The sequence below is a fragment of the Mytilus trossulus genome, chromosome 7, assembly GCF_036588685.1.
Source record: "Mytilus trossulus isolate FHL-02 chromosome 7, PNRI_Mtr1.1.1.hap1, whole genome shotgun sequence".
In the NCBI taxonomy this organism is placed as follows: Eukaryota; Metazoa; Mollusca; class Bivalvia; order Mytilida; family Mytilidae; genus Mytilus; species Mytilus trossulus.
This window is the reverse complement of record NC_086379.1, coordinates 21,833,884-21,856,913: the sequence shown is the minus strand read 5'-3', so window position 1 is coordinate 21,856,913 and position 23,030 is coordinate 21,833,884. Positions and strand designations below refer to the sequence as shown.

Sequence of the window (23,030 nt, the reverse complement as noted above, 5' to 3'; positions counted from 1 at the left end):
TTGGAAGAAAATATACAAGTGAAAAATGCAACTAAAAAAATAATCATTGAACTATATGATACTACTAATATTATCAAAATTAGGTAAAATGGAAAAGCCAAATCAGTATCGTATGTATAGGGCTTTCACGGTTAACAAAATTACCGAATTTGACCTATTAGAATCGAAATAATGCATGGCAACCGCAAACAAATCTACAGCTGCCATGAATTATTTCTTAATCAAATGTACTGTAAAATTTCTTTTAATGGAAATAACTCAAGTAAAAAGTGTCTTGAATTGCTATTCTTTTCATTGTAACAGTTTTTGTCAATTGATAAGTAAGGGTTTTCAAAATATTACAAAGAAATGCTATAATTTGTCAAAAATTTTCATTGGAGGCCTTGACAAAACAAATCAAAAGAAACAACACTTTTATTGCAATCGTAATGTCAAAGACACAAGGACTTCTCAACAAGAAGCAAATAATTTAAAAAGTTAAAAAGCCCCAAAAATGTATGAATGTGTAGAGCTTTGAGGACCCAAAGTTCCTAACGGTTTTGACAAATACAACTTAGATAAGTTGTCAAGTCATTTGGGTATAAGGTAATTAAATCTGATACTTGTGTAAAGAAAGTGTCTGAACACCAACCACCCTTGCAACGACTCTCTTTTGGGTTAATAGGGGGTCTATTGCCATATACATCTTAACGTCAATTTCACCTCCAAATTTATAATCTTTCATTTAGGTCAACCAACCATGTAGAACCAATCTGATGTATACATTGTTAATTTGTTTATGTCTTCATTATACCGGAAATATTTGTCACTTGAACAAGCAATAGTCTCTCAATAATAATTAACTGCATTCCAAATCAATGTTATCTTGCAACAGACAACCTACTGATCACAAAGAGAGTTTTGTTTTTATTTTGTCAAGTTTGTGTTTAGAATTTATCATCTTTTCTTTGCCATATTTTATATGAATGAAACAATTATAAAAGAGGGACGAAAGATACCAAAGGGACAGTCATACTCATAAATCTAAAACAAACTGACAATGCCATGACCTATAGGAGCTACAATACATATCTAAGTTATCATATGGGCAGAGGAAGCTACCATACATATCTAAGTTAACATATGGGCATAGGAATTGAGAAGAAGCTACCAATACCAACTATCTCAGATGAATCCCTTATATATTGCTTCATACATGCAGCTCTCTACAAATACAGTCAGCACTTCTATGTTATCATAGATATGTTCTTAATTATAAATTAACTGTTGACAAAACTTTGAAATTTTGAAATACTAAGGTTTTTCTACCTCAGGAATAGATTACCTTATCTGTATTTGGCAAAACTTTTAGGAATTTTTTGTCCTCAATGCTCTTCAACTTCATACTTTATTTGGCCTTTTTAACATTTTTTGATTGAGCGTCACTGATGAGTCTTTTGTAGACAAAACATGCGTCTGGTCAAAATATAAAATTTCAATCCTGGTATACATTATGAGTTTTATTGACACTGTCAGGGACAGGACAAACACAAATAAACATGTGATAAAATTTTATTCTGATATAATTACAATCGTCTGCTGATAGCACTATATGTTAAGATGGATAATACATGAAACTTACATGATTTTATTGGGTGAAATTTACATACAAAAAAAAGGACTAAAAAATGAATTTTACATAATTTAACGTTGTGAATTTAATATACATTTACATGAAAACAACCAGAGCTAAAAAATATGAGGGATTTAGACTGTTAAATGAATATTTTAGTTACAATTCATGTTTTCAATTTCTGCTGTGTTAATGATCCTCTGTTTTAGTATCAGTATTAAAATTCATTTGTATAAATTATTCACATTATAATAATTTACAATTAGGCATCCAGGCCTGAGTTTATAAGAAAATAAGAAAGGAAATTCAAGACATTTTTTTGTACAAAATATTTCTATCTTCTACACTAAATATAAAAACCTTATAAAATGTGACAGCAGAAGAAAAGAAAAAGAAGAATAGAGAATTGAAATTCAGAAGTTATTAACTATACATTTTATTACAAATGCAACTTGTTTTTATTTGAATATGCATTTTTAAGCATTGTGTATTACATTCTTGTGCAACTCAATTTAACAAATCTGGTCCAACTCAATCCAGATAGTGTACTTAGTGGAAAATATTAAAATCCAGAAGTTCTATATAAGTTAAGTTTCATTAATCTTGAAAATTTAGAAACAGTAACTTTGGTTCTGACATCTTTTATCTATGATTGCACAAGAAACAACATTATAACATGTTGGGAAAATAAAAATTATACTAAAAGATATTTGCAAAAAGTTTGTTTTTTTAATAATAAAAAAAAGACCAATATCAATGTCTTAAATAAAAGATGAAGATTATTTTTGATTTCTTTTTGTTGTGTGGACAAAAAGTCTTCTGAAAACTCTCTCATGAAATAGTGGGACACACACAGAACTACAGCGTTTACAATTGCATTTCAAAATTTCAAAATATGTTATTCTTAAATAATTTGTGATAGTCTGTACAATACAAGTAGGGATCTAACAACAATTATACAAAAGTTAGCTACTTAAATTTCAACAATATCTAAATACAAAATCTTTGTATAAAATTTATTGCCTTTATGTAATTCGTCAAACAATCAATTGGTTTAGTTATCAGCAATTCACAAATTAAAATTCCTTATTAGGGTTGGATGTGCCAGACAGCCATCTCCTTTATATTTGACAAAAAGTGGTTAAATGTGCAATATTTTTCTATATACATGTTGTATGATGGTAAAAATAACAGTGCCATTTTGATTTTACCCTCTGGCCAATTTTTTAAAATAAAAATAAAAAAAATTGATCTGTACCTATTGGTTAACATGTCAAAAAAGTTAGCTACATATAAAATAGAAGTTAAAACTAGCCCTTGAAAATATTTCATTGCCTTTAATACAGGTTAACTGTTTATAAGGTTATGAAACTTTGACAGAAAACTATTTTGAATATCTCCTTGGTTGATTCTTGATTACATTTTATTGTGCTAATGACCAGCTCCATACCATTTACTAATTTATTAAATAGAAGGCCATAGATAATCTGTTTCATGCTAATTTCTAAGGTCATGACATTGGCATTAGCTTATGATGTCATCCATTCTCTGATTTAACCTCTCATAGCTTAATTCAGAAAATTATCACTTCAACAGCTCAAACAAAAATTTATGACAATAGTAGTAGCTACAATTTTTTTAGATTATAAAGCTGATTTTCCTTAATAAATTCCAAAAGAATTTCCAAGAAATCTCAAATGGTTCAACTCCTTAAAATGTTTGAAAAAGATCTGTAGAACTGATGTGGTAATGAAATACATACAATGTATAATTTACAAACAGAAAAAAATAACAAAATGTTTTCACCTACATCTAGAATATGAAAAATCTTTAAAACATACAACATCTATGAAATGATCTGAGAACAACTGACTAATGTTTGACACATAATAACAAATATCTAATATAAGTCGGTATAAAATATTTATAATGTAAAGATCATCTGACAGACAAATTGTACATTATTTACACACTGAATAAACATTTCACAAATAAAACAGGATTTTGTACAACTTAAAGTTAAATTTTTAATAATTTTTACTAAATGTTATCTACTATGGTATGTTATTTGCTAAAAACACTGAAGACTCATTTATAGTTCAGTTTAAAATGAGGACAAAATGTCATCCAGTGTCACAACCCCCCCCCCCTTTTCTACTTTTACAATCAAACAGGCTTAATAACAGTTAAAATTTACTATAAATTTCAAATAGGATTCTCTGAAACCCAAAAATGTTTTTTTCAAACACTTCAAAATTACAAAACGAACCAAATATTCAACAGCAGGTTTGTTTTGAAACTACATTTTTAACTTTTACTTTATAATATGTATTTCAATCAACAATTTGACTAGTAAAATGGTAGCTTGCTAATTCCTACAAGACAGCAGAATACACAAATTTATATAATAACTTTCATTTGTCAAAACAATTTGCATAAATGCACAAAGTTTCTTGTAATAGTTTTCAGATTTTTATATTTTTTTAGTCTGATATACCTTGAATGTTTACATGTCCCAAAATTCAGCCAGTCACAGGCAAAGTTAACATATATAACATCCAACATATGTCAAACTATATAAAAAAGTGAAAACAATGAACTATAAATGAGTCCTTAGTACTATGACATATGGAATTCTATTAAAACTGAGCAACTATATCAATCTATAAGACATTCACAATAGATATTCCAGCACAAAACATTTCAAACAAACAACAGAGTACAATACTTCATATAATTATGCAATGGAATAAAACTGCAAACATATCAAATTGTCATTCCTCAGAAATAAATACTCACACAAGCATTGTACAGCAAAAAACCTGTGCAGATTAATATACATAATGGTGCTGTTATTGACAGGTTCTTGCCCAAATTCAGATATCAGAAGGACTGTAAGAATATTGCCCAAATTCAGATATCAGAAGGACTGTAAGAATATTGCCCAAATTCAGATATCAGAAGGACTGTAAGAATATTGCCCAAATTCAGATATCAGAAGGACTGTAAGAATATTGCCCAAATTCAGATATCAGAAGGACTGTAAGAATATTGCCCAAATTCAGATATCACATAACTAAGGTTCTTGCCCAAAATCAGATATCAGAATGACTAAGGATATTGCCCAAATTCAGATATTTCAGGACTGTGGTTCTTGCCCAAATTCAGATATTACAGGACTGTACGGTTCTTGTCCAAATTTAGATATTACAGGACTTGTACGTACAGTTCTTGTCCAAATTTATATATTACAGGACTGTACGGTTCTTGTTCAAATTTAGATATTACAGGACTGTACGGTTCTTGTTCAAATTTAGATATTACAGGACTGTACGGTTCTTGTTCAAATTTAGATATTACAGGACTGTACGGTTCTTGTCCAAATTTAGATATTACAGGACTGTACAGTTCTTGTCCAAATTTAGATATTACAGGACTGTACCGTTCTTGTCAAAATTTAGATATTACAGGACTGTGTACGGTTGTGGCCCAAATTCTGAGAAAAAAAGCTCTGGTTTAAAGGGTATAATATGATGAATACCCATAAAAATTCGTTTCCACTGAGCCTTGATAATGTAGAAAGTGGAAACGGTAAAAAAATTGTCAGTACCCCTTAAATTTCATTTGGCATCTCTTTTAAATTCTATATAAAATCGTTTGTCAAATAACTCTGCTAAGCAAAATAATGGTAACCAAGCTGCCAGGCTATAAAAAATTAAGTATGTTCTATATTTTGATCAATATAAAATATTTTGGTAAAGCAACAAAATATCTTTAATACATGTATAGAGCATTTGATGAAAAAGTAATCACAAAGTGAAATACAGTCTCTACTGATTCCTTCAAGGGCAAGTACAAGGAGAAGTACAATTTAAACATTGGAGTAATTCGGAACTGTTACACAAAATGCATTTAAAATGACTTCCTTTCAGTTTTTTAAATATAATTCATAGTTGTAATGTTAATGGGATGAACATTCTATTCTAAAACTCACAACTTTACTTTGCTCTTCATTGTGCAATGGCATTTTTGGCCTTTAAGGGAACAGTAGAAATTTCTTAAAACCTAAATTGCTGTAATCAAACTTAAGTCTTCAGCGAAAGCTCTATAATGGTATGATACATGTGTAAATGATCAACTGATCAGATAAAAAGTTGACCCTTTTTATGATTGAAAAACTCTGATGTGAATTTGTTTTTAAAAGGCTGGTGTATATGACAGTGGTTTCTAATCTAATTTTTGTGTTTCATTGTGAGATACATTGGTCAGTTATCATCCTTTAAACATGCTACATATAAAAATTATAATCTCCCTTTTGTCCACTCTTCAAAGAAGAGGTTGTTGTACTCTTTGCAATCAACATTTCTTATCACATGACCCTGTGGTGCTTCTTCACTTGCAACAATTATTATAATTGAAACCATAAGTTTTTAAGTGCACTATATTAAATCTATTTGTACATTACTTGATAAAAAAAAATGTAATTCTTATGAATTAACACTGATTAAATATCAATGAAACTCAAACTTTTCTCTGTGATGATCTCTCAAAAATATTTTGTGATTTTTCTAATCATAGAAGTTTAAAAACCCAAAGAAAAAAGGTAAAAGCAGTGGGGGATCCAGGGGAGAGTCCCGGGGTTGGAACCCCCTTTTTTTGGAGGATCAATGCATTTGAATGGGGACATATAGTTAGAACCCCCCCCCCCCCCTTTATCAAATGGCTGGATCCGCCACTGGAAAGGTTGATATATTGGACTTATACTGATCCTAAATATTTAATGATGAACACACTAAAGCTTCTGGTCAGGGATTATGTTGAGCACTGAAAATTATAATGCTCCAACACAAAATGTTCTAAAGGGAGTTAACTCAAACACCACCTATCAAAGGGAGATAATTAACAAATGATTCTCTGGTAAGTATTTATGCAAGAACAGATATTTCTTCATCAAATGAGTATCATATTTGGGATTAATAGGAAATATACGGTCTGTTTGGACTGTAAAAAATTAAACATACATTGAAAATGTTATTTATAGAAAAATCAATTTCAACTGTCTTGAGGTAGCTAAATATTTATTATGCTTCCAAACATAACATTCGACAATATAAAGTTTGCATATTATTTATAAATATGAATGTGTGAAAATGAAATGTTTTATGTAGATAATGATTGAATTAAATAATGGAATATAAATTTTACAGCTATTAAGACATTCAATGGTTAACTTGTACAAAATTTATGTTAGTATATTCATATGTACAAATGTAGTTTATAAGTGAGGGCATGTTAGCCATGTACACAAGCATTTAAGCATGGTTATTTGTTTTAAATGTATGATATATAATAAATAAATTATTCTTGCCTAATTTTAAGACTCAGATTGCAGTTATTAATAACATTTACTCTAGACATTAATTAGTAATGTTAATAATCAAACATTCCCCTCTTAGATTTTGTTTCATATTTACTTTTACTCAAGATCATTGGGAAAACCAAGTGTAATGCATGTTTTAATAATAGACCTGTTTTCAATTGACAACTAACAAAAACATCATGTGTTATTTATTTCAATTCCATAAGCAATTGTGTTTCAATAAAATTCTAATTAAGAAAGCTACTTGTTAAAATTTTACTTGAAATTAAAATTTTGCTGAAAAGAATTGACTTTTTCTTTATTATTAAACACCAAATAGTTTGCCTGTTTGAAATTTTCAGTTTAAAATTATTAATGTTTTTGTTTTACTTTAGGGTTATTCCATTAAAAAAAATGTGGGAGAGAAGGATGGGATTTCAAACATCCCCTGTACAACAAATTTACTCTCATTTTAGTAAATTGTAATATGAACCTTCAACAATAATGGAACTGTCCAAAAATAAATCTTCCAATCCTACCCTCACACATTCATTATAATGGAATCACCCTTATTAAACAGACATCATATATTTTGTTGGTTCATTTAAAATGCAACAGTACAACCTACAGAAACTGATATGAAAACACACACTCAATATAAGTTCAAAATTCAAACCACAAAATATAAAGAAATATCTAAACAATAATTATCTGATTAATAAGTTCACAAACAATCTTTAATTGCACAAATATGTAAAACAAATATATAATTTAAAAAAATCCTCCCTTAGTCTCGCATAAGTTAGGAATAATTCTAATTTACACATCAAAAACAAAAATGACAATAAAGAGAACATTGAAGGAAAGAAAAACAGAGAATTCTGTCTAAAAAGTTTGACATTTAATAAAGCACTGGTATGTAGCCTTAATAAATAAGGAATGGACAGAAAATTCAGTGATAAGTGTCTTGCTATATGATATTCCACATTCGACACATTTCTTCGTCTTAACATAAAGTAATGAAAACTGCATAATTGAAAATAATAAATGATCTATTTCAACCACTGGCCTTTATCTTAAATATTCCAAACACTCACACTGCAATCAGATAAAAAAGAAAAAAAAACGTACAAAAATCACCATTCTAATCTAAAATTCAATAATTATGGAAAATTTGTGACATGGAAATTTTCTCTTTTTTGGATCAAACTGAAAGTGATTTAATGTGGATTTCAACATGAACATCTTCAACCAGCACATTCTGTACCTTGAAATGATTGATGTCATTTTATTCTATGAGATCCTCTCTATATATACATGATATAATTCATGCACTTTGTACAAATTTCATGAATGAATAAATATTCAATGAACCGTTGAATCTAGGTCAAAAATGCCTCTTCTGTAACTACTGATTTAACTACAACGATGGGCTAAATTTAAATAAATATTAATGCTGAAATGTGATTTAAATCTGAGTCAATGGAAAATATGACATTATTGCTTTCAATTCATCTGTAAGTTCAAGTAAAGACTGAAAAACAGCTAGTTCATAATTTTCTCAATCTTAAGAAAGAAGATAAAATCTATAAAACTAGATTCAGCTCAATCCAAGAAGAAATATGTTCTTTCTAATTATTAAGGTTTCAAAAATTATTGGACCCTTTTAAGAACAATATCCAATTGTCTAAACCAGATGTTAAATTCAACCAGCGTTACCCTAGTGTTTTTAACTGTACTTATATAATTCTGTAGACCCCTTAATAAATTTTGGCAATAGGGAAAAAATAAAAAGTAAATATTCCATTTCTTTCCTCCAATATTTTTAGTGCTTTATCTTTTTAGCACTTTCATATAATATTGTACAGTGATACCTTTATTTCTATTTTACAAAAGCAAAGAGTTGACTAAAAAATCTAAATTAAAGTTATCACCATTTATTTGAACATCTTTTATGTATTTAAATGCATGTATTATACATGCATGGTCAATATATATTTATCTATCATTGAACTAAAAAGAAGAACTATTGTCTATTATTTTATGGAAAACAATATGATATTCTAGAAATACCAAAATCTACGAGACCATTAGCATCAAACAGTCTGTTGTTAAAGTAAAATGCATAGACACAAAGTATGTGGCAGTCCTTCTCTTACATGAGTATAAAAAAACTTGGCCTTATTTCAGTTTACAATTTAGTTTTTCCTTTCCTTCTACATATCTTTCCTTTCTTCTCACATATATTTATCAAGACATAATATTATAAAACTAACATTTGACATCTAAATCCAATTTTAGGTTTTTCCTCCATCCTACAAATTCATACACAAAAGTAATTCATATAAATATATTTGTCAGAATTCATTATTTCTTTACACTCTTATTTTTTCTTTACTCTATAATTGTTTGTATGCCTGACTATTCGAAGATCTGTTTCTCACTTTTCTGGTTATATTCCTTTATTCTGATCTCCTGTGTATAGTTCGTCACTGAAGTCAATACTTGTCCTTTGAAGTAAAACTTCATCTTATAGTAAATTGACTATTTGAACAATTTCTATGACTAATTCACATAATTACTTGAAAGTTTTCAAGACTATTCCTATAATGCAGTTATCATCTTTTGTGAAAATTTTAGTTCATCCATTTTCGACATCGTTTAGCACCACAACAACAAGGAATTTTATGTTGTTCATCTTCAAAGTCAAATTTATAATCATAAGTTAGCTGAAAAAAGAAACGAAAAGAATCAAATGATATATTTAAAAAACTTAATAAAGTTGTTATTTTAGTATGGCTCTTGAATTGTTGAACACATTAAAATAAAAGAATGTAATTAATTTTTTCATTGTTTTATTCAGTTTAAAAGCATTGTGGTAAGGTGACCTTTAGTTGTTAGTTTCTGTGTTAATTGGGTCTCTTTTGAAGAGTTATCTCATTGGCAGTCATACTACGTCTGCTTTAATATATATCTGAAGCACATATTTTATGATACTTCATTCTCAAAATTTGCACCCAGACAGAATCTTATTTAGACAGATGATTTAACCCGTTATTCATGTTATATGAGATTTGTTTCAATCAAGTTTTTTGTTCCTTTTGTTTTAACATTGGTAATGAAATACAAAGATCAAATTAAATGAAACACAAAAAAAACAGTATTTGTATGTGCATCTTTTTTGATTTTAAGTATATTGTTGAAAAATAAATTGCATTGTATGTACGGTATGCTCTCTGTCAAGAATGGGGTTGCTTCCACCCTGATGTATACCACACATTATTTTATTCAAAGTCAGACATGTAAGGTGAAAGGAGATTGAAAATTAAAATAATAAGAATCCATTTTATTCAACAGTAGTAGACTAATACATGTAATATGTGTAGCAAACATTTCTCGTTTCAATTGTTTTACATTTGTCCTTTGAGGGCCTTTTATAGCTGACTATGGGGTATGGGCTGTGCTCAATGTTGAAGGCTGTACACTGACATATAGATGTTAATTTCTGTGTCATTTGGTCTCTTGGAGAGAGTTGTCTCATTGACAATTATACCACATCTTCTTATTTTTATATAGTAAGTTAGATTGATACGATGAAATCAATTTTCCTGATACTAACCAGAAATACATGACATATTCTCGTAACCTAATTATCAATACTAACCAGAAATACATGACATATTCTCATAACCTTATTATCAATGCTAACCAGAAATACATGACATATTCTCATAACCTTATTATCAATACTAACCAGAAATACATGACATATTCTCATAACCTTATTATCAATACTAACCAGAAATACATGACATATTCTCATAACCTTATTATCAATACTAACCAGAAATACATGACATATTCTCATAACCTTATTATCAATACTAACCAGCAATACATGACATATTCTCACAACCTTATTATCAATACTAACCAGAAATACATGACATATTCTCATAACCTTATTATCAATACTAACCAGAAATACATGACATATTCTCATAACCTTATTATCAATACTAACCAGAAATACATGACATATTCTCATAACCTTATTATCAATACTAACCAGAAATACATGACATATTCTCGTAACCTTATTATAAATACTAACCTCCTCTCCTTTAGGTATCCTCCGATTAGTAATAATAATAATTTTACTTTCTTTGTCGAATGGAACGACTTCAGCTACACAATTAGGATCACATGAATGATTAATATACCGAGCAGGTCCTCCAGCCATGGTGGCATCAACAACAATATCAGAGTCTATACGGAACATATATACACCACGATTCTATAAAATTTAAAATAGTTAAGTTATTAGTTTTTATAAATGTTTATGTATTCAATTGCAGGGTTTTCTTTAGATAAAAAAATCACATCTTAGCAAATCTGTCAAGAGAAAAAGTTAAAAAAAAATCTATTTCTGTCATGTGCTTTTTCGTTGTTTTTTTTTTAATGATGTCTGTTTTCTGCTTGATTTTTTTAGAGTCTTGTTGATTATTCAAAATCCTGAAGGGATGAAATCCATAATCACAGACTTTAAAACTAACTATAATTTAAATCAATATGTCAAAGGACAATTATCTTCTTGTCTCAGGAACTACTTTTATAATTATCTAATTTCCATTCCCTGACTTATTAAAAGCAGGTTAAAATCTGTTCTGAGAGAATAAACAATATATTTGGGACCAAAGTCATATTTCAAAATTTACCCTCAACTATATTAATGAAAAAATTTAGTATTTAGTTGTAAGAGATTCAACGTTTCAGTGAAAAGAAAAACAATTCTATTGAAAAAAGGTTAAAGAATGATTTAAGCAGCCCATCAAATTTTTCCCTATTAATCTTATAGAGAGATATAGTCCTTAATACATCTTTCACTCATTTTACAAAACTAAAATAAAATACCTGTTCATCATAGACTACTTCCAACCTGTTGGCTACTTCATTCCGTATAAGGTAGCCTATATATTCTATCACCATGGTGTGTTTCTCTAGATCTCGGGCAGCAAATAACCCTAGTCCCTGTACAAAAACATATATCATATTTAAATATAAGGTTATTACTCAAAATGATTTAATGTACGGATGTTTATTATCCAGAGACAATTAAATGCACAATCAGGGCAAGACAGTTCAATGTGATGTGAGTATGAACCCTGATTTGTACTTGACTGATACGCTGAGAGATGGAGAGTTGTCTCATTGGCACTCACACATCTTCCTATATCTATTTAACTGAAAATTCACAGGATCTGCAGGAATACATGTCACATATTAGGAGAGCAGGGAATGCTTGCTTTTCGGATCACTTAATATTACCATCTTGTTATCAGTGTCACAATTGTTCCTCGATCATTACTATGAAGTGTTTTGTGGACTGTTGTTTGTTTCTATTGGTGTTATTGCCTGATTTTGCTTATCTTTTATTTCTATTGGTGTTATTGCCTGTTTTTGATTGCCTTCTTTGACTTTTTCTTTCATCATACAAGTTTTAATATGTAAGCATGTATCAAATTCTTCAGCACACTTTGGTGACTACTGTCAATTCAGAAATCATTGTGTGCATTTATGAGTAAAATTTGATTTTATTTTTTTGCTAAATTGAGAAAAATCCTGCTTAATTCATGTAAAAAAATACGAAATACGAGTTGAAATTATTGCTATTATAACCCTGTCACATTTTTCCCATTAATAAAAACATCACAATAATTTCTGAATTTACAGTATTCATCGGATATTTGAAATATAATGTACTAAGGGAAATAACTCTGAAATGATTTGTTATATATATCTTAACATATTTCAGTTTTGTATTAATGCAAATGGCCCGAGAACACAGTTATTTCGTAGTGTACTTCTTTTAAACAATAAATTCAAATTAAAAAATCGCACCTGCTCTTTCTCAAAAAGATTTTTACAGTGTAGTGTACTACCAGTGAGACAAATAATATCAAAATTATAGAAACTTCTACCAGCTCTAACTCAAAATATTGACAATTCTGTGTTAAGTGGGTGTAAAATTCAGTTCGACAGCTTCAGACGTGATAAAATTTGACCTTTTAGAACTGGACCAATTCACTACTTAACATAAAGATTCAGCACCAAAATTTTTTTGACATGTAATTTCATCCCCCTACTTAATATTTCATGCATTTAATATCAAGAAATAAATTCGGAAAGTGTATCAAATAAAACATGCAAGTTAAACACTGTTTACACTATTAACTATATTTGTAGACAACGAAAACCAAAGGACGATGACTGTGTCCTTGGACCAAATATCCTATCACTTATTCTTAACTTAAGTTATTCCCCTGTAGATGCTTTTGATTGCTGAATCCCCGACTGTAATCTACAGCAGATTTCAGCAAACAACTAAAGTTTACTCCAAATAAACCTTTGGGGATCCATTTTGTCATTGTTCCTGTAACTGTGCAGATAACGATTAAATCAATCTTACCTGAATTCTAGATCTGCCTAGAAAGACATTAATTTTCCATTCTGTCTTTAACCTTCTATACTGCTGAGATTTGGAATGGACAAACTGTTTCATGTACGGAGAATTAATGTCTCCTGTCACCCCTGTTACCATTGCAGGTAGTGACCGTGAAGTATGGCTGGATTGTAATGTATGCATTCTGAAAATGGAAATTTATTATTGAAGACATGTGCACACAAAAATTCTAGAGCTTAGATAATACAAATAACAACGACTACATTGAATATGAATATTGTAAATTCACAAATGTTTGCATGCATTAAAATTTTGATTTTTTAATAATCAAGAAAAATGACAGATTCGTTATTCCTACTTCAGTACAAGCTACATAAAAATAATGCTATCAAAATTTAAAATGCAAGTTTCTTGGTGTGTGCAATAATTATTCTGTCCCAATTTAAGTAATACTTCATGTCCTGTAGAAGGATCTGTACAAGTTTGGTGACATTTTTTCAAGATTGTTTCCTAATAGAGCTGCATATTTACAACCTGATATAAGCAGAGAAAGATAGGTGCATGTTTTAATATGCTTAGTATTGGAAATCTCCGAAACCAGTAAAATCAGAATTAGAAGAGCAACATATAAGAGGGTCTGGAGGAGGGGGGGGGGGGGGGTGTCTGTTATTCTGTTAACATTTAATTTCCACCCCTTTTTTCTCTAATCTTCATAAAATTAACCCCTTTTTTTCTCTTATCTTCAAAAAATCAGACCATGCATTTCTCTAATCTTCATTTTTTTGCCTGTTATTCTCTAATCTTCATTTTTTAAGGGCATTATTCTTTAATCATTTAACCCCATCCAAACCCTCATATAGGATAATTGATGCAGGTGACAAGGAAAGACACTAAAAAAAAACCCTAAGTCTCCATAGATTCACTGTCCCAAACAATAAAGTAGATTCATCCATTTTTATGGGTTATAATTTTCATGGATTGAATACTATCTTCTTGAATATAGGATTTCATGGTTGATTAATTGGTTGGTATTTCAGGCCAATTTCAACACATTATGTGCTATTAAGTGGTAACTAGTTTTGATTGGTGGAGGAAGCTGGAGTTCCCATAGGGAATCACAGACGTTCAGTTTTATTGAAGTCTGCATACAAGTCTATAGAAAATATTTACTTCTTTTAGAAAATTAAAATGGTTCACCTTCACTCACAAAATCCATGAATAATAATGAATCTATAGTAATTTACATAATAATGAATCTATAGTAATTTACATAATAATGAATCTATAGTAATTTACATAATAATGAATCTATAGTAATTTACATAATAATGAATCTATAGTAATTTACATAGACAGAATTTAGTATTATCATTGCCAACCAAATGAAACATATCCACAGAGTCATGTATATCTCCTTGTGGTGAACAGCAGCTATTGTATTTATTCAAGAGGGTGTGGATGGGGAGGGGTCTGTTATTCTGTAAACATTTAATTTTCACCCCTTTTTTCTCTCAATATTTTATAGAATTAACCTCTTTTTTCTCCTATCTTCAAAAATTAGACCACACATTTCTCTAATCTTCATTTTTTTTGCCCATTATTCACTAATCTTCATTTTTAAGGGCATTACTCTTTAATCATTTAACCCCATCCAAACCCTCATTCAAAGGGACATTAAAATAGACAAAAGTTTAAATACCTTGACCAAGAGGAGACGACTCTGTGGAAATGTTTCATTTTGGTTCGTAAAAACACTGCAGTAATTAGAATTTTACATCTATCAGTCTATTATATTTTTTGTAGAAGAAATGCTTATGTAATTTTCTTACGTCATACTTACTTTCTAAAATGAGTTCTAAGTTTTGGTTCTGTTCTAGCGCAGCCTGATGGATTGATTGTTAATGGCATTTCAATCAATTCACAGCGGCCATATTTAAAAGCGTAGTCTAATAAGAGATCAGTTCCAGGTAGCTGTAAAATTTATATGTTTTAGTTAAGATATACATAAACATAAAATTCTTCTCACCAACAACTCAAACACATCACAAAGTAAAGAATCTAGTTTTAGATTATGTTCCTGATAAAAAATGCTACTAATTTTTGTGCATGACTTTATGTTGAGATATTTTAAATGCTTTTATGGTATGAAAAAAAAAGATAAAGTACAATACATGACGTTGTTTTTGAAATTTCAGTTTTCCTCCTCTTTTGAATTTTTCACAATTTAATCAAGGCAATTTGAAGTGTTATTTATGAATAGAATTTTTTCTATTGTAACAGAGTAGAAAAGTTCGACATTTTTTTTTTGTTTCATTGGGTTGCTGCCTTGTTGACATCTCAATTCATAATATGATTTTTTTTAGATAAACTTACAGATTCAATCACCCTGATAATAGCTGGTTCTGTTAAACCAAACAATTCCTCTCCCGTCATAAAACTGGGAAATATTTTCACTAAGTCTGCATTTCTTCGCATTTTATCTAACGGTTCTAGCACTTTAAACCACACAGAACGTGGCGAACTGTCTTTCATAACAATATCCTCGAAGCCTGCTTCCACTACACGAATCATGAATTCCGGTCGACCATCATTGTCACTAATACTACAGACATACCGACACCGTTTATATAACCTCCTCATACTCCAATAAAATCGACTAGATTTAAAACCAACCTGTCATAACAAAGATAACAATGGTTTTAAAAATCATTTAAAATTTTTCTGATTATTCAAGTTTTTCTACAATATACATGATATAATAGTATGGCAAAGTGAATGAAAATTTGGAAGAATTCATAACACTTCATCTGAAAATCATTACTTAAGATTTAAAACCAATCTGTTATAACAAAGATGATAATGTTGTTAAAAATCCTTTTTGTGGGATTCATATTGCACAGTCTTTATTTAATTTGCTAAATTTTGTTTCGTAGATCGTTTGTTTGTCTTTTTGTAATTTTCATTTTTACCAAAGGCATCAGTTTATTTTCGACCTATGAGCTTAAATATCACTTTGGTATCTCCCATCTCTCTAATGCAAAAACATATGCTTTGTCGATCAGTTCAATTATTTGTCAGATTAGTCCTTGAGTTACAGCATAAATTCAACAAAACATTTAATTAACTTATTGAGTTGTTTAAAACATATTTTTTTCATTGAACTAGTATAAATTTTGTTATCAGCCAGCTAAATTTCAGTCTCCAGGTGCAGTATTTTCTTTTTGTGTTGGAGCCAGATTGGTTGCCTCAAGGCTTTTTTTTTATTCCCATTCTCAATCTTATTTTGATGCACCATGTTTCGAATTTTGTTTGATTTGAAGCTCATTTTTTACTGTGTGTCCTGCTCGTTAGTATACAAATCATGTTTTTTGGTGTTTCATCCATGAACATTCCTTGCTATATACTTACAGGATATATAAAATCTCTGGTATGAAATTTTCCTGTTGCTATTTGATGTGGTAGTAATTGTCCTACACTGTGTAAAATTAGAGAACTGATCCTTAAAGCATAAGTCCCCTCTTCCTGGCCTCGGATCATACTGAAAATAACAAGAACACATTATTATATCAAACTGGATAGATATTTCTGGTAAAACCAAAGGAAAGGGTAGAAGTAGGATCAATTTTTCACAAATATGTCCAATTTCGAAATTTGAAAAATAAAATGTTAACATTCAGATTTTAAAATATTTTCAAAAAAAAAATTTCTTGCTAAATTAATGATATTGAAAATACAAGAATAAAAGAGCAATTTATTGTTGATTTGTGCAATTGTGGATATTACAAAGAATTGATGCCTAATAAATAGTGTTACCTGGCTTCTGGATATTACAAACTTGAAAGAATTGATGCCTAATAAATACCTGGCTACTTGTTTATCTTCATCTCTATTGACATAAACTTTCCTATATACAGATAAATTAGTCAGCACATTGTCAGGGAATATCTTTGGTGCATGAGTTGGACAAAGAATTGTCTGAAAGAAAAAAAAGAAAATATTTCTTATATAAAACAAACAAAACAATACATTTCTAATTATAATTTTAAAATTGGGGTTTCAGAATGTTTAACATAAATACATTTCGTCTTATATAAGATAACCCTATATAACATTGGTGCATCTGATGTATTTTTCTGGATAAAACCTTCTGAAACCCATTTTTGTTAAAGACAAGGATCTATACAACTTCTGTTTAGCCTTCTGAAGTATCTGATATCCTCACTGTAGGTTTAAAGTGATCTTTGTGTTGCTCAGTCTTTTTTTATGTAGTGTTTTGCGGATTTAAAGAGTCTACTTTGTTTAGCTATAGCATTTCCAGTTTCTCTTTGACTTATGAGTTTTGAATGTCCACTTGGTATCTTCTCAATATTTTATTACCAATGGTCGTTACTGTGACTTGTTTCATGGATACTTTATTTGTCGTTTTGGCTTTTCTATGTCCATGATGTTTATTTGTGGCAATTTAATTTCACGCTTTTCAAATTTACTCGATATAGTTAGGACAAGGTTTTGAATTTTTCCAATGATTTATATTTTAGCTATTTTTCTTCTCACAAAAATAAATCGCCCTGACACCAAAATTATTTGGTTTATGGTATATATATATATATATATATATATGGTGACATTATGAAGGACTCACCTTATCCTGAAAGAACATGCATCCAGCTTTCTGTGCACAACCAATGTGAAAAACTTTAGAACAGTTAACTTTAAAACATCCCAGTGTAGCTCCAGATTTTTTACAAGACTGACATTCCAGTGCCTGGGCTCGTTTGAAAGCAACATCTACATTCATCAAATCACCATTCAAAGTTTCGTAAACTTCCGATGACCAAAGGGCACAGTTCAAATGTACCCACTTATCTACATCCATGTTAAGCAATCTAAAAATTTATAATATTATAAATAAATAAATTTGGTACTCGACAATATCTGTATATAAAGCATAAACTATGCTATCCGACACACCTAGGGACCAGAAAAAAATGTCGGAATAAGCCGGGTGACGGAATACTCAGGTTTTTTTCTGCAATGATAGGCATATTGTGGGACCATGAAAATGTGTCGGTTAATGCAGGATGTTGGAATACTCTGGTGTCATATTAGGCAGGTTACACTGTAATACAGTTTAACTATTCTACTGTAAACAAGTATTGTAAACAATGAAAAACCATGACAAAGATGGGATATGCAAAGAAAGGATGATGTACTGCAAAGTAGGAATTTTTTCCTTATACAAAAATAAGTTTAACAAAAATATGTCCCCAGTACAACTTTAACCTGAAGTGGGATAGACGGACCAAATGGATGGACAAACAAACGGATGGATAGAGGCACAGACCAGAAATCAAAATGCCCATATATGGGGCAAAAAAAAGCAATTTTAAACATTTTATCTTTAAATTTGATATCGGGCAGTTTTGAGCAGTTTGTGATCAAATGCAAGAAGTAAGAGATTCAAAACCATAGATTAATTGAAAAAACTTTTCGACTTTAGAATGGAATTAATTCCCGGTTCCTAAAAGATAGGACACACACAATGATTCCATGTGTTGTTTGTTTACCAAAGGCTTTTCTTAAATAGACACGATAAATATGATTGTCTGCAGCTTGAAATTGAACAGAATATTTAGTTTGGTTCCATCAAAATATAAAATATGATTGATATCTTACCTCCCTGGTCCATCAGTTGGGCCATCACCAATAACCTGACAGAACACACAGGACCGTTTGTCTTCAGGCATGGGGTCTGGAGTTATTATTGTACCTAGGGCCTTCCATAGCTGAAAAAAATGTCAAATGCTTATATAAGAACTGTTTTATAAAATTTAAATAAATTCTGAAATATAACACAACTTCTTTTGTTGAACAATGGACAAACATAAATTATTTTCATTAAAAGTTACACAGCATAAACAAATGCTATAAAAATTTAGAATGAAAGAAATATAACAAATACAGACTGTTTTCCCTGACAATCTGTGTGTAAAATAAAGGAATTATCTGTCTCTTGATGAATGTACTCACCACTTCCACTTCACTTTTAGGTGTTTCTGGTCGAGGCTGAAGTTCTTGTGAGAACGAGGGATCCCACTTTTTATATCTTATATTCTTCCATCGTTTTGGTGGAGGCTGCAACAAAGATATAAATATTTCTCATTCAATAACACTAAATAAGCATCTAAATAGAATATTTGACAAAATGTTATTAAATTTTATTCTATTTCCATAGTATAGTGTTTTTGCAGCTTAAAATCAATTTGATTGCTTTACCCTACCTACAAAAAATCCAGGAACATTTCATTCCTAATAAAAGTTTAGTTTTGTGAATGCTTGTATTTCAAAAGTCCTCATAAAACCAGTCTTTATTTTCTCTTTATTTGTAAAATGCTTCATGTATTAGAATGTCATTCTCAAATCTCAGACAGAGGTTTAAACATATATATTTTTTTTAATTACACTTAAACTGAAATTACTACTTGTCACCATTATTCCTACCTTAGGTGGAACATCTTTTTTGTGTTTCCTTCCCTGAATCTTTTCCAATTCTTGCCTCTGTCTCGTTGGTGTTAGTGACTCCATCCCTCCCATCAGCATTGGGGCACCAGTTGGTGTTGTAGGTGTCAACTGCGGAGTTCTCTCCCCTGAAGAGTTTGGAGTTAAGAATCCTGATCCCCTTGGACTGACCATCGTTGGTGGAGTAGAAGGGAATGGACTGAGGGATGCTGCTGATGGTGATTTGTCTGAGAAGAAAGCTGGATCCTGTCCTAGTTTACTATGCAATCCCCCAGACTTAAATATACTTCTATACACCATCACAAATCTCTCAAAACATTTCTGACTACAGAAAGCTATATCTTCATCTTCTGATTCCTAAATAAGAGTGAAATACATGTAAACTAACATAATGACTCATAGAAAATAATAGTGAAATACTTGTAAATTAACATTCAAGACTCATTGAAAATAAGAGTGAAATACTTGTAAATTAACATTCAAGATTTTTAATTCATAAAGTGTGAATTTTTTGTAACAGAGACCTGATATGTCATTTGCAAAACAATCGTTGTTTATAGTCACCAACTTCAAATATGTTTTGATGTGACATTAACAAAGACACATTGGAAAAATATGTATATGAAGAGATACATTCATTTGATTGGTTGATAGTGTTTACTGTCCCTTTTATCTTTATCACAACTGCCAGTTTGTTTTAGAGCCAGAATTCAGGCAAAACCACTGATCTTTAATTGGTTCTAGATAATGTTAGTCATTGTGGACATGTAATTAGAGCAATACATTTTTTTTTCAATTTTTCAATTTGTTGGCTACTATCTTATTGCAGAACTAGTATTTTATTTCATTCATATTTTCATCTGTTATATTGATTGTTAGAAGAACCCTGTGAATTTGGACTTAGTTTTTATTACGGTCATCACTAGAGGTACTTACCCTGAAAGTAAAATGGTCCTCTTTGATCATAAATGGCATCTCAGATTTCTTTCTAATGAATCCTTTGTCTAGAACCACCATATCACAATTACGACAAAACTTTGGCTTCATTTTTATCAAATTATGAATATTAATTGGATCTTCTTTATCTACAAAAGAAAAACATTCTCTATTCTTAATGTTAATTATTATATTTTTTAAACAATTCTTTTGTTATATAGGAACAATTTCTTTCTTTTTTTTTTAACAGAAACTCCATGTTGACAAATGAAAGCAACTTGGACAAAGGGAAGCAACTCTAGATGAATTCAATTGCAATTTAACATTTTCCAACAATTAATAAAATTGAAAATGAAAATGGGTAATAGGTCAGAGAGACAACAATATGACCAAAGAGCAGATAACAGCCTATATATCAAAATGACTAAACAGGCTAGGATTATTCCATTTCATCTAATGTCATATTGAACCCATTGCTTAATCATAAATGCACAACATGTTTTATTTGTCTCAAATATGTGTAAAGTTTCTCACGTTTTAGGTTCATTTTAAGTGAATCCGGGGATGGACTCCTGCTGACTTGGTAAGTAGGAGGAACAGCTATCTTCAACAGTTCTGCTATACTGGACAGAACTCCACCAATATCCTCAGCTGCCTTGGCTGATAAGGTTAAAGTCACAGATATATCCTTGTCTTTGAGAGGATGCGACAGAGATGAAGTGAAACTATTGCTTTTGCCCGTAATATCTTTTTCTGCCATTGCAGCAAGGGAAGGATCAAACTTTGCCAATTTTCTATCACTAATATCATCAGCCATTAGCCTCGAGGTTTCTGCATAATCTTCTTTTCTTTCAATCTTTTCTTCTTTGATTTGTAGAGATTCTGCTTTGATGGCTATTGGCTGAAGAAGAGGCAGAGCCGGTGAACAACGACGATCCTCTTCAGCAGGCGGATCAATAGGTTTCAACATCGGGAAATCCATTTCTTCATCTCCGTATTCATGTTCTGGAGAAGACGAGGAAACTACTGTATCAGGACTATCAGACATCCTACAAATGTAAAATAGTAAACTTTATAGAGGGTCAAACTGGGAGTGCACAGACTAACTGGAAATAAAAATGGTCATGATGGCTTTCATTGTTGAATGCTGTATGGTGACCTATAGCTGTTTCATTTAATCTCTTGTGGCGAGCTGTCTTATTGGCAATCATACCACATCTTCTTTCAAATATAAAAAATATTTTTTGACTGTGCATATACTTGCATATAATTTTATAAAGGGACATAACTCAATAACAGTAAAAATGATGCTACCAAAATTCATGCTTGAAATAAGTTTTGTTATAATAAGCATTGTGTATAATGGTCATACAATTTGGTTGAGTCAAAATTAAGTTTGAGGTAAGAGAGGAAAAATTCATCCATTTTTCCGTTTGAAAAGCATCACTCTAGAACGGTAAAACGGACATCACCAAAATTCAACTGTCATCTTTGTTTGGTAATATTGTGTACAAGTTCCAACACACCATCATTAATATACTTCAAAGTAGTTTTTGAGTATAACTCAGACAGAATGATTCCTAAATCCATCCAATTTATTTAAGAAAAGAACACATACCTTAAAGCCTGCACTCGAGGTTCAATCCTTGGTTGTGATGGTAACGATGGTACCACTGGATTTGGAGCCATTCCAGTCAGAGAACCCATAGAGAATGGTGTGTTTCCACGGGAACCTGGGAATGCTGCTTCATGTCCTGGTTTTGGCTTCAGATGATCTACAAACAAGAATGTGAGGAGGTTAAACATTTTAAAGGTAAACAAGAATGTGTCTAAAGTACAAGGATGATCCATCTGCACTATCATTTTCTATGTTCAATAGACCATGAAAATGGGATAAAATCTCTAATTTGGCATTAAAATTAGAAAGATCATATCATAGGGAACATGTTTACTAAGTTTCAAATTGATTGGACTTCAACTTCATCAAAATCTACCTCGACCAAAAACTTTCACCTGAAGCGGGACGAATAAACAGAAGGACACACAGACCAGAAAACATAATGCCCATAAATGGGGCATAAAAATATTATATTTTCCCATAAGACACCATGACCCGCCCACAATGTTGCATAAAAATGTTT

The 23,030-nt window shown here is 30.5% G+C and overlaps 1 protein-coding gene across 1 annotated transcript in view; it reads right to left on the bottom strand.

The window, feature by feature from the left end:
- Positions 1–1,535: 1,535 nt before the first annotated feature.
- Positions 1,536–23,030, bottom strand: part of LOC134724782 (histone-lysine N-methyltransferase 2D-like) — a 33,968-nt gene continuing 12,473 nt past the window's right edge. Inside the window, exons 7-21 of the mRNA XM_063588028.1 lie at positions 22,508–22,664; positions 21,424–21,938; positions 20,890–21,038; positions 19,936–20,310; positions 19,465–19,569; positions 19,111–19,220; positions 18,077–18,320; positions 17,297–17,409; positions 16,843–16,972; positions 15,808–16,107; positions 15,275–15,405; positions 13,441–13,618; positions 11,886–12,002; positions 11,086–11,268; positions 1,536–9,700 (exon numbers count right to left, since the gene is read on the bottom strand). Coding sequence (XP_063444098.1) covers positions 9,608–9,700; positions 11,086–11,268; positions 11,886–12,002; positions 13,441–13,618; positions 15,275–15,405; positions 15,808–16,107; positions 16,843–16,972; positions 17,297–17,409; positions 18,077–18,320; positions 19,111–19,220; positions 19,465–19,569; positions 19,936–20,310; positions 20,890–21,038; positions 21,424–21,938; positions 22,508–22,664 — 2,900 coding nt within the window. The 3' untranslated portion in view covers positions 1,536–9,607. The remainder of the gene's footprint in view (positions 9,701–11,085; positions 11,269–11,885; positions 12,003–13,440; positions 13,619–15,274; positions 15,406–15,807; positions 16,108–16,842; positions 16,973–17,296; positions 17,410–18,076; positions 18,321–19,110; positions 19,221–19,464; positions 19,570–19,935; positions 20,311–20,889; positions 21,039–21,423; positions 21,939–22,507; positions 22,665–23,030) is intronic.